This window comes from Mercenaria mercenaria, unplaced genomic scaffold (assembly GCF_021730395.1).
Source record: "Mercenaria mercenaria strain notata unplaced genomic scaffold, MADL_Memer_1 contig_145, whole genome shotgun sequence".
Classification (NCBI taxonomy): domain Eukaryota; kingdom Metazoa; phylum Mollusca; class Bivalvia; order Venerida; family Veneridae; genus Mercenaria; species Mercenaria mercenaria.
The window spans coordinates 46,747-60,122 of NW_026459424.1; the positions used below are offsets into that span (position 1 = coordinate 46,747).

At 35.3% G+C, this 13,376-nt stretch overlaps 2 protein-coding genes and 1 non-coding gene across 3 annotated transcripts in view; 1 reads left to right on the plus strand and 2 right to left on the minus strand.

The window, feature by feature from the left end:
• The window catches only part of LOC123534422 (protein FAM50A-like), an 18,256-nt gene extending 15,126 nt beyond the window's left edge, over nt 1-3,130 (minus strand). The window contains exon 1 of the mRNA XM_053532548.1: nt 3,105-3,130. The gene's annotated coding sequence lies outside the window, so the exon portion shown is untranslated. The remainder of the gene's footprint in view (nt 1-3,104) is intronic.
• On the plus strand, nt 3,127-13,113 carry LOC128551647 (NADP-dependent oxidoreductase domain-containing protein 1-like). Its single transcript, XM_053532547.1, has 5 exons — nt 3,127-3,365; nt 7,086-7,282; nt 8,444-8,782; nt 9,402-9,585; nt 11,605-13,113. The coding sequence occupies exons 1-5, from the start codon at nt 3,163-3,165 to the stop codon at nt 11,768-11,770; spliced, it is 1,089 nt and encodes a 362-aa protein (XP_053388522.1). The 5' UTR covers nt 3,127-3,162; the 3' UTR covers nt 11,771-13,113.
• Trnat-cgu (transfer RNA threonine (anticodon CGU)) lies at nt 4,674-4,746 on the minus strand. The gene has a single exon. It is a non-coding gene; the product is annotated as a tRNA-Thr (tRNA).
• Nucleotides 13,114-13,376: the final 263 nt, after the last annotated feature.

A 13,376-nucleotide genomic window follows, 5' to 3' on the forward strand; every position in this document is an offset into this window, starting at 1 on the left:
TATGTATGAAAAGTTCTATATATGCACGCTTCTTCTACCGTTTTTGCTTTTAACTGCGATTTCCACGATATCAATGTATACGTACTGTCAGGATTTGTATCAGTATCATCGGAGAATTAAAACGTTGGATGTCCATACTATTCAAGTTTGGATGCAATAAGTTAAATAAGTTCCAAGATGTCACTTTCATTAAAACAGTGTTAAAAGAGGTTATTGTCGCTGAGGAACAGATTTCTCATCACATTCGTTTTCAAACTTATGAAGTTATCATCTGTAAAAACTGTATCACTGGAGCTAAAAATTTATAAAATGTTCAAAACATCGTATTTAGCAAGTTAATTCTTTTCACTGTGTTTCACCATAATATTACAATATATGTAATCATATGTTGTGTCATTAGGGTAAATTATGACTGTCACAATATATAGTTCTTGCGAGTTTACATGTAATATCTCCTTTGGCAACATTCTAACAACAGTTTATAATACACACTATCTCAGTTCTTAGAGTGTACTGCTTATGTTACCTAGCCTAAATCTTCATGTATTTTGCAAGCATATCTTACTTAAATTTTCAACTTTTCCAAAAAGAAATGATAGAAAGGATGTACCTAGCATGTATAAATATGTGTACTGTATTATATCAAAATACAAGACTGGAGTCAGTTAACATTTAGATAGGAAAACAGTCTTACATCCACTGCTTACAAATGATAGTTAACCAAAAGTAATTGAAAAATGACAAGCCTGGATGAGTTGACAAGGTGCCTATGGCGTAACTTGAGAAACGAAAACAGATCTATTTTGCTCAAATACAACATATACTAGTCTAAGAGTATACCTCTATGCCTCTATATACACAACGCTATCAATGCGTCTATTTCTCAGATTGAGTGCCGACGTAAACACTGTCGGATGCGTCACCCGCGCACACCAAATACCTTGGTCACTATACATGGCCGATTTGCCATTCTACTACACTGGAGTCCCCTATTCCAGAATTCATAAGTCATAAAAAAAATAAAAAATATACTGAGGGAGTAAAACAGTTTGTTTACTCCACACCCCTATATGGGTGTCCTCATATTTTCAGCAAAATAGACCGTCCTGCCTCAGGATGCCTTCAGACTAGATACTAATGTAACCCTTTATCCACTGATGATCAAAATCAACAAGCTGTCATTTTTTCACATTAACAAACCAGAAGAATGCACAAAATGATATGCATAATTCCAAAACCCAATGCACCAAAAACACAACATTTCTATGCAGATAACCAGCTGTCCTAAAAATAGACTTTAAACTTCGTTTTCCAGTTTGCAATCCAAATATTGTACCAAGTATCCTTATTTTTATTAAAACAGACAACCGTATGTACATTTGACCTCTGACCAAATGAAACTTTGTTCACGAATGACCAAAAATGAAATGACATTGGGTAAAACCGGTACATATATTAACAAATACATTTCTAAGTAACACATTTTGCACTGAATCCGATAAAAACATATCAAGTTTACCAATGCCCAAACCAAGATTTCTTCATAAATAAGAGATAACCCTAATCATTCTAAATCAGTGCTACAGACAGGAGATAACCCTAATCATTCTAAATCAATGCTACAGACAGGAGATAACCCTAATAATTCCAGTACTATAGCCATACAGAACGTACAGTACACAATTCCATTTATTTCTGTTCTTATTAGTTTTACTATTTTCTAACTTTTTCATTTTTTTTATTTCTTTTCTCTTTTTTTTTTTGTTACTATCTTTCTATTTTCTGACCATAGATATAAAAAAGTCTGTTTGAAAATATTTTTTTATGTTTTGCCGATGAAAAATATCCAAAAAGTAATTTTGTTCTTGTTAATCTGTATAAAATAGAAATAGGAAAACGTTTCCAGCTTGCAAAATTGTCTGAGAAGATTGAGGAAAAGTAACTTACAGTTTCTGGCATGTTGTTTTCTTCATAGTCCATGTGATCGTAGTGGCAGTATTCACAGATCATTACAGCGACAATCCATTTTAAAAAGTTCATTTTGGTCCCACTTATCCTTGGTCACGGCGCCAAACAATTGTCACGTAATAAACTCCGGTGACAAAGGAATAGTAAACAACACTTTGAAAGTCAACAGTTTTTATTTAAAGTTCAACCCAAGTTCTTATGGATAAGTGAGACGCACTGACAATGATAGCTAACCCAAGGTGTTTTAGCCCAAATAACTAAAAGAGTCTAATCAATTCGGTTCCCCGTGCCTTTCTCAACGGTTCTCTCGCTAATCAGAGTTATATAGGAAATATAGCCAAGAGCATTGTTGGTAATTAGCTATCATGTCCGAGCGTTATTACAAATATGGTGATAAGACATTCTGCGGACTGCTGAATCTGCATGAAACTGCAATGTATAATGGAAATATGCCAGCGTCCAGTTGGCTACCTGTATGCCTGGTACAGAGAAGAACTGTACTTTGTTAACCTTAGGATAGCAATATACAATTATACATGTATAATATTTCGGAGAAGCAATATTTTAGAATACTGAACTGTTTCTATATTACTTTATAACTATGTCCTGAATGGCCATAACATTACAATTTCCTTTCTTTCTTCTCTTGAAAATAAAATAATAATTTAAGTATGAACATGTCATAATAATAAAGTAAAGCTTAACTGGCCATTACATTACAAGTACAAATGTCTTGCAATTCAGGCTCGGGAAGTAGCGGTTCTCTACTGGATGGCCTTGGTAGCTCAATTGGTAGCTCAATTGGTAGAGCATTGGCCTGGTAAGCCAAAGGTCCAAGGTTAGATTCCCGGTCGAGTCAGCACATTTTTCCTGAGACTGTTACACATGCTTTATATGTTTCATAATGAAAATATTCACGCCTTATCTGCCCAGACAGAATCTATTTTATCCGAATACCGAGCTATTAACATCCACCTGGTTTACAAAAACATGGAAGTCATTACACGACAAAGTCTCGATCTTTTCAAAGTAAAATATTAATAACAAATTCTTCTATCCTTAAAATGTTGTAAATTATGTAGTTGAAATTCAGTTAAAAGCACGAAAAAAGGTAAAATTCATCAATAAACACTTACCGGAAGTTGTCGATACCTTACGAACACTATCGAAATATTTACTTCCGTAGAAACAAAAATGGCGCTCGCGACGCGTCTTCAGCAACCGAGTGAAGATAAATCACCTACGGACATTACTTTAAATCTATCTTCTCTTCAGTTTGAAAGTGCATTGGATGATGATGAAAAAGAACTTCAATATCTTAGGAAGAGGGCACATGCGCTGACAGTAACATCATGTGCTCAAGCAACATATTTTGTATCGGTTTTACACGAAGCAAGGTGCTTGTTTGCTACAAACTTGTCTGATAGAAATTTTAGACATGAATATATATGTGACTCATAGTCCTATAGGCCAGAGAGCACCAGTTCCAAAAAGTACCGAGAAATTACTTGGAATACGGTATTAGGGAACTGTTTAGTCCGTTCTGAGTGATTGGTCACTAATGTAATCTAGAGTCAGTGTACCCGGTTTCGCACACATTTCCTAAGAATACTTTCCTATTTAGTCAAAAATGATTAAATTTGAATTTACCTCTACATGCTTTAATAAATACACTTATTTTGGTTTAAAACACGCTTACTTTCCTTTCCCACTTCAATGACGTCATACCTCTTGGTGAACTTGATTCGGATAACATATTTTGACCAGTTTTTGCATTTAAGTGTACCCGGTTTCGCACACCATGCTATTTATAGAATTCAGTGATAGTAATGCATTTACCCAAAAGAAAAATTTCAATTAACTTTTTAAGTATTTATTCTATTCAATTTAAACATGTATTTTCCAATAAAACATCTGAAACTTTCAGTGAAAGTGAAATTAAAAAGCAGTTATGAAAGTGAAATATAGGGACCAAACCCTGTTTTTACTGCTTAAAGCAGAAAAGGCTAAAACAGCTGAATACATGAAACAAAAATAAACAATAGAAGCTGCTGAATCACAAAAGACCCCAACAAGTCTTGTCATTCGATTAAGTTCTCTGTTTTAATAAAAACGTAAAGCAAACAATCAAGTTGAAGTCATTTTGCAGGTTGGGAGAACTTCAATATCTGTTGAAATATTTTTCATTTCGGTAAAGTAATAGGTAAATACCTACATGTATGAAGGAAAAGTGATTTTTTAATTTATTTTACACCTTGTTGTTGTTTGCTTAGTCATTATTTTCATAAAATTTAATATTTTTCAGCTAACCTACTGGCCTCCATTAGTATTGTTATTGTTTTCGTCTGCACCTACCAGAACGAGGCTCAAGCGGGGATGAACCCCTTGTGTCAATTTATGTAGGGAATAAAACAATTTTGTGAAATAATAACAAAGAATTGTTGAATTTTCTGCTTTATTCTCACTAAGCACATGAATTTGCTGGGTGTGCGAAACCGCGTACAGTGCGAAACCGGGTACACTGACTCTAGTCCAACTAATTTGACGCGATCCTAGGAAATATTGAGATACTTTTTTCATATGGGCAATATCCCCACTCGCGTCAAACACTTGAATGACCAAAATAGTTGAAGCAACTTCCCACGAAATTTTCATCGCTGCCAACGCTTTGCATGCTAAGTGTAACAGTCTCAGGAAAAATGTGCAGCCTCGACCGGGATTCGAACCTCGGACCTTTGGCTTACGGTGCCAACGCTCTACCAATTGAGCTACCGAGGCCACCCAATACGAGAACCACTACACACCTTGCCTCTTATTGTGAGACATTGGCACTCCTGGCCAATGTCTGCCAGACTGTTAACCGAATTCAGATGCACACCCCAGCCAAACTGCTTCGCCCTGCATGGGCTCCAAGGGTGAGCATCCCGGACGAGCCCCCAAATGTAACAGTCTCAAGAAAAATGTGCAGCCTCGACCGGGATTCGAACCTCGGACCTTCGGCTTACCGTGCCAATGCTCTACCAGTTGAGCTACCGAGGCCACCCGATACGAGAACCCCTACACTAAGGTTTAAATGTCGATTATTTCATGAATTGGCCATAAATTAAAATATAACTTACATGTATCGAAAGGGGATTCAATTCCTCATTAATCTATGTTAAAATTATCAAATAATATCCAAAATTACTAATTTTCTGGTGATTTAAACCTTTGTATGTACTGTACACGATCAACAGTTACCATGTGTTTACACGCCATATAAAACCAATAACTTTACATGACTGTGTACTGTGATTTAACTTCCATTATTTTGGTCCTTCAAAGTTTTGACATTTAGATTGCCCGTCACAAATATAAAACAATCTGAACGTCGAATTATTTTGACTATAGTGTAATCAAACCGAAAACCCATGAGTAATTTTTTTCATAATTGAACTTTGTCAGTGTGTTTAGAGTACAGTTCACAAGCATATTGTAAATTTACCAGCGTATTGTAAACTGGGGTTCATATCATTCACATGGAAAATACTCAATTATTGTATCTGATTGACGATATTTGTATGTTTTTTGTTCTTTAATTTGGTGAAACTATAAGTTAGTTCATTAATATTAAATTGAGACTAGATATACATGAGGCCGTACACTCCATAATGTTATAATGGAAATCTGTGGTTGGTGGTCTCTAACCTTAGTCAAAATAATTCGACGTTCAGGTTGGTTTGTATTTGGGACGGGCAATCTAAACGTCAAAACTTTGAAGGACCAAAATAATGGAGGACAAATCACGTACAGTACACAGTCATGTAAAGTTATTGGTTTTATCGCTTGTGCATATTGGCGTGTAGACACGTGGTAATCGTTAATCATGTGTAGTACATACATAGGTTTAAATCATTAGAAAATTTGTAATTTTGTATATTATTTGATAATTTTTACATATATCAATGAGGATTGAATTCCGTTTCCATACGTGTAAGTTTTATTTGAATTTATGGCCAATTCATGAAATAATCGGCATTTGAACAGGTCTATAGCATGTAAAGCGTCGGCAGAGATGAAAATTTCATCGGAAATTGCTTCAGTTATTTTGGTCTTTCGAGTGTTTGACGCGAGTGGGTATATTGCCCATGATGAAAAAAATTATCTCAATATTTCCTAGGATCGCGTCAAATTAGTTGGACTACTCTAACCTATAAGCTCCTTAAAGATGTTAACTAACAGGAATTGGCTCCATTAGCAGGACCTCTTAGACTCAGAAAGGGGAGGGTTGGTCTAGTGGATAAGGTGTCGGCCATTTAATCGAGGGGTCGTGGGTTCGAGCCCCACTGGGGTCACAACCATGACTTCTCATATGACACCAGTGCTGGTTTTTCCAGGAAGCAGGCTAGAGGTTGGTTACAATAAGCTTAAAGCTTTCATCACAATCGAGCTAAAACAAATTGGTAGTGCAGACTAAACGAGAGTTCCAGTAATATGATAACAGTGATATGCTGTTACTGTTTTACTCAAATTACTGGTGTATTATGGTAATTGCTAGGAAAAAGCAATGAATCATTGTTATTAAAGTGTTATTACTTACATTTTTATAGATATTTTTTATAAACAGCTCTCACATGGGTTGAATATGAAGTTTTGACAATTATGGTTTTCCAACTTAGTCACATTCATTTTTCATAATTAAAGTAAACCGACAAAGTAAACATTAATAAAAACAAAGAAAATCATACTGTTCTTTAAATTATTCTTCGATCCCAAGAAAACCATGATTTGATAAAAATGTCATTATGCCATACAAACTGCTAATTACCATATTAGTTATTTATCAAATTTCACAATTGTATAAGAGAATTATAAGTACATTTCTTATCACTTATATTTCTTATCTGTTTCAATATATTTAAAACGACGAGATGAGGGCTTATATACAACAAAAAAATGTAACTATGTATTTGATTTTTGAAACCATCTCTTGCTTTTGATTTTTAATTACAGTATACTGTCTGCAGATATCATTTTCAGTATTCATATTGATTACCTGGCCTCTGGACAGCTCATATAAGGGTTGTCTAAAACCAGACCTCTATAGAGTATGGCTAATAATATCTTATCTTTTCTAGGCAGTTAAAAAATTGTCTCAAAAGTCCACAGAAAAGATCAACAAGAATACTTCAGGATCAGAGTTCAAGAGATCCATTGAAAATTGGCATTCTTGGATGCGGAAGACTTGGTAGTCAGTTAGCTCATAGTTTCATCACATACGGAAACATCAACCCAAAAGATATAAAAATATCCACACGTAGACCAGAAACATTAGGTGAATGAGCCGCGCCATGAGAAAACCAACATAGTAGCTTTGCGACCAGCATAGATCCAGACCAGCCTGCACATTCGTGCAGTCTGGTCAGGATCCATGCTGTTCGCTAACAGTTTCTCTAATTGCAATAGGCTTTGAAAGCGAACAGCATGGATCCTGACCAGACTGTGCGGATGCGCAGGCTGGTCTGGATCCATGCTGGTTGCAAAGCCACCATGTTGGATTTCTCATGGCACGGCTCAAATTATTGTGTTAACCTATGTTAATGACACATATAAAGAACAAACATCTTTCTATATGAGCAGATATTTTCTTTGCAATTAGTCAACTGTCCAGTGTTAGAAATTAGGATTTTCCAGTACTAGTCCGAATTACTATATACAAGTATTAATATGAACCACAAAATTTCTTACAGGCCAAAGTCAGTAAGCATTTATAAAATTTTGAGACCTTCTGCTAGCTTAAATACACTTTTACCTGAGGTTTTTACCTTCAGGCTAGTGCTAGTTTTGATCACAGAACCTTAGTAAATTAATCTCTACAGAGCAGCAACCTCTACTACACATTTTGCAGTTTTTATGTACTTGGTTCATAAGGTTTATAACCATGTAAACTTTCAGATAGTTTCAAGGCAAATGCTTTTTGAAAGGCTTTAAAGATGTATAACTTTAAGCATTATAGCTATATACAGCAGTAAAGAAAATTGGGAATGATTTAAAAAGCAGCCAAAGATAGTCTAGTGGTAGAGCATCCACTTTGGGTGCAGGCGGCCTTGAGTTCGATCCCCTGCCACGTCAAACCAAATACGAGAAAAATGTTACCAGTAGCTCACTTGCTTGGTGCTCAGCATTTAAAGGGGAAACTGGCTACACCTCTGTCATTCCCTGGTGGCGATTGATTCCATCAGGAATGAGGTGCCGAGAGTAATTCGTATATATAAGTTGTAGAATTTGCTTTATAATTGACCTAAGATGAATAAGTATAAACTAAAACAAAATATATTTTGTAAGAATGATGTTATAACATCTATGTAGCCAAATTTAAACATGTATAGCTCCACAGCAGTAGTCTAAGAGTTTGTATTAAACAAAATGTCTTTATAAATCTGGTAGGTATGGAAAATTTCAGATTGTTTTCGAAGAACAGTGTTTCTCTTTTCAGAATATTTATCAACTAAAGGAGTTGATTGTTTCCATGACAATATAAAGCTAGTGACAACCTCACATATTGTATTCCTGTGTGTACTACCGTCACAAGTACCCACAATAGCAGATGAAGTAAAGGCAGACATTCCACAAACTTTATTTCTGTACAGTTTTGCTAGTTCGATATCAGCTAGAAAACTACGCCAGCTGTTTGGAACAACAAGTATAATACGTCCAGATTATACATGGGATCAGACCAATGATAATGAAGGCTGGGATTTTTCTATAAATGTGAATTCTGCGCTGGAAAATAAAACTATTGTTTCAACAACTTGTCCATTGAGAAGACAGAAGTGTAAGATATCTACTTGTTTCTAGAATTTAAAACTAGTCTAGTATCCCATGTGTAGTAAGTTTTAAAATAAATAGATCTATCACATGCAGCTGGTTTGACGGCATCAGCATCTCGGTTAAAGTTTGTGTGTATGCTGGTGGAAATGAAGTGAAATTTCAAACATCTGTTCACTATGATAATCTGATGTGCAGTGCACATGTTTTATAATTTTGTTTTGAATTTCTATAAAATTGTGCCCCTTCTCAGCTTGACTATTCAAAGAATATGTAGAGCTATTGTCCTCAACTATTTGTCAGCATCCATATGTAAACCAGTTACTGTAGTAACCATTAGTGGGAATGGATTGAAACTTCACACACTTGACCTCTGCAATGAACTGACATGCACTGTATAGGTTCCAGAACTCTGTTCTGCATTTTTACAAATTTGTGTCCCTTTTTCAACTGTGGCATGGCTGTTGAAAGCCAAGCGGTTTCTTTCCTCTGACAGCTATTGCATGTCTTTAAAGTTATACCCCTTTTTCAGCATAATAGTTTTGAGTTTAGCTGGTATGATCTCAGATACCATTAGTAGGTTCATACACTATTCTCTATAATTATGCTCTGATATTTATTTACAGCTGTTATTACAACAAACCCGAAGTTGGCAGAGTTGATGATATTTGTGTTGGTGAATATGTGTACCCATCTAAAGTTAAACAAATACGATGTTATAGAAATGTTGCATATAGTGATGTTCAACAACACGCCAGAATGTCGACTAGAGCTGAATGACTTCATCAGAAAATCGGCGGACAAGGACGAGTAAGAACTCTTTTTTTTTTTTTAATGTCTATATAAAATAAAACTACTAAAATAAACAAAAGATCTGCCCACCTTTTTTATTGTCAGTAGGTAAGAGAACAAGAGTATATTATATAAGAAAAAGGTCTTGAGTATATATGTTCTTTTATCAAGGCAATTGTTTTTCACGGGAATTTCACAGAAGACAGCAAATCTGAAGTCATTTGACCCCCAATGACCTATTATCCGAGTCGAGTGTTTTCTAGTACAGAATCAAGGAAGACTGGCTTGGTTGAGAAGCAGGTATATAACAAACTGAAGTTCTGCTGAAAAAGTGTGTTAAACCAAGTATAAGTCGCTCAACAGTAAACCAAAGCCTTGCATCTGTTATTATATGTAACAGGCTTAAAGGACAAGCCTAAAATTAGACTACTTCATAGGTAGTTTGTTCAAAAGCGATTACTTGTAATTGTTTGAACAAAAAAATAAATAGTCTATAACTGGTAAATTTACACTGTCCCTGTCTTAGAGCAATTATTCTGCAAAATCATTTACTTTCATGGACATGAAATTTCGAGTTTTGCTGGAACACAGAAAGTCGTATATTTCATCTTTTGACAATAAAATGAAATGCAATGGGAGACTTTGGTCTGTTATCTCCCTTTATATTACAGTAAGTAGATCCTTTCATTTGGATTCCAGATATTTAATTTAACAAAAATGCAAGATATCTCACACCATAGAACTGAGATATCTCATAGGCAAAACAGCGATAAAGTCAGAGGATTCCAAATGATGGGACCTAGTTACTATTTTATTATCTCTGACATAATCCAATCATGCCAATAAGGGAGACAATCACCAAAGTCCCTCATCAAGGTTTAATTTTGTGGATCAGCACATCCATGAATTCTGTGAAAATTAGTCCTTCACCAGTATAAGTACTTTCGCATTATTTTGATTTTATTCAGCAGTACACGAAAGAGATTAAACACTAGAAATCTTCAGGTATTCTGTAACATTTTTCAGTGTAATACCAATATTATCAAGATATCAATTAAACATAATTATTGCCAAGTCAGAGTAAAATGAATTCTAACAATACCAGCAAATAACCTACATACATGTAGAGCAAAATCTGTCTCGGGTTATTCTGCAATATACTACTCGCGTGCAATGACGTCATCCGATCCAGGTGCGTAGCGCGGTTGTAAAAAGTAGTTACTACTTTTTTCTAACACTGTTGATACTAGTATGTCGTGTTAGAATCGAAATAATAAGTTCCCAAGTGTGATTTATCATAGAATAACAGGAGTTTTTCGTTCTTATGCAAAACAATATAAATATTGGCCGTTTTCCTGCCTTGTTTACAGGTGACCTCAGGCTTTAATCGTATTAGCACTGCTGCATGCAGGCTTAACGCAAAACAAATGTAACTTCTTTATTTCATATAAGTTACAACCGTTTTGCGCTAAGCCCGCATGCAGCAGTAATTGTCCAAAACGAAACATAGTCTTTATTGCTTTACTGTTTCGTTTACATAATACGTAGAAGGTTGTTGTAATCATTTAGTCAAGGTGAGAAATATACCCGTTGATGAACAGCAATTAACACTGATTGAGTACAAACAGAAATCCAACATTTTTACAAAGTTTATTTCCGTAAATTTTTATTTGTAAAATCCTGCCATATTCACAGAAATTATTTTCATCTTGGTCTCGAAAAACAATATTTGCTGCCAGCCTGCCAGGAAACACACCAGATGCCTTATTTGATGTCCGATTATTCAAAAATTTCTAAGGAGGATCCCCAAACCCCCTAGTGGGAGGGGGATACCCCTTCCCACACTCCCCCACTCGCCGCATTGCGGCCCAAAGTGCCTTTTTTTTTTTTACCTCCACCCTGCCCTTTTCAAATCCTAGCAGGAATACTGACCAGCCCTTGTTCAGATGTTATAAATGTATGGCATATTTCTATATCTTGCATGTAAAGTCTTGCATTTGTATATGTATCAATATTCCGTGTACATTTAAATTTCAGGCTGTTTCCACCGTTTGACTTGCTGAAAGTTCTGGAGAGTAACACAGCAGTTCTGAAGAGACTGAACCAGTACGAGGGATTATATAATGCTTTTGTTAACAAATATAACCATGTGTTTGAGGACTACCTGAAACAAAAACTTTACAATGAAATGTATGGAACATAAATAGCATTACCAAAGTTTTAATACTGCTTGTCCTGAATGGAAAAAAGAGCCTCAGAAATGTTTTCTTACACATTTTTCATGTATTTTTATCCATCCTAAGGCGGGCATATTAAAATCGCACTGTCCATCTCTACTTGCATGTGTCCATCAGTGTAAATTCTTGTCCAGGCTGTAACTCTGCCATTCATAAAGGAATTTTGAAATAACTTGGTTTAAATGTTCATCATAATGAAACGTGTCATGCACAAGACACAGACCCCTAGCTCAAAGGTCAAGGTCACTCTTAGAAGTCAAAGGTCAACAGGGTCTGTTTCATGTCTAGTTAATAACTCTGCCATTCATCAAGGGATTTTGAAATTACTTGGCATAAATGTTCCCCATAATGAGACGACATGTCATGCGCAAGATCCAGACCCCTAGCTCTAAGGTCAAGGTCACACTTAGAGGTGAAAGGTTAACATGGTCTGGTCCAGAACTCTGCCATCGATGAAAGAAATGTTCTGGGGCATTTGTCACTAATAGTGTCAGCTCTTGTTTAGAAACAAGCTTTTTTGCAAGATTTGAAATAGGGGGTTACAGTTATAGTCATTTAAGACAATTATGTTCTTATGTTAGCATGCTTAAATCTCTGTCTTTTGTCCAGGTGGAGTCAATTTATAATGATAGGCATACATTTCCACCTAAGGTATACGTATTTTAGCAAATTTAAGCAAAATACACAGATGTTGAACTGAACTTGGCATTTTGCACACAATATAATTACATGTATAAAGCAGTTCAGTAATTGTTTCTCAGACTCTGCGATAAAAGTTAACATCATTGTAATTGGCGGAATCGATAGGGCATAATACTTCCGATAATGCATGACAACAGTTTCAGATATGAGCAAGACATATTTTCTCCATGACTGACTTGAGACATTTTATCTAAGCCACACATTCTTGGTTACTTTTGGAAAACGGGTTAAAATTTGTAAGCAATCCAGGAAAAAAGTGCTTATATTAGCTTATCACCATAATTTTATGAATGAAATACACTGCTTACTTCTTTTTCATGCAGAGATTTTATTTTGGCCATATTGGTAGTCAGCAATATTGTGTTTTGTTTCTTCAAGCTACACAACAATGTTAAATGATTTTAAAATCAAAACATTTTCTTTTTGGCAGTCGTAGCGGAAGTTTTATTTCGGCATTTGTTGATTTGTTGTATAGGCACAATTCCACAGCGCATGAGTTGTGAAAAGTTACACAAACAATTTTAAAAGTTAAGCTACTAAATTGAAGCTAAAACTGTACTGCCATTCTGTGATATCTATTTGTTATCTATAAAATTATTGTAATATACTTGTCTGTTTTTTGTCATGCTTCACTTTCACATAAAACAAGTTGTTCACTTTCAAAATTTTATACCATAGTCACAAGACTATAACCGTCATTGAAGGAAAAAATATAATACCTGTAAAACACTGAGAATACAGTGAAATTTCTCTCGATCAAAGTCTAAATTGCAATAGAGTTCTTAACCGGCAGTTTGAAGGTAGCCCTAACAACAAGAAAATGTGGCTAGAAGTGTGGCATTGCATAGCACCGGAGGTTGCCTGGCTGAA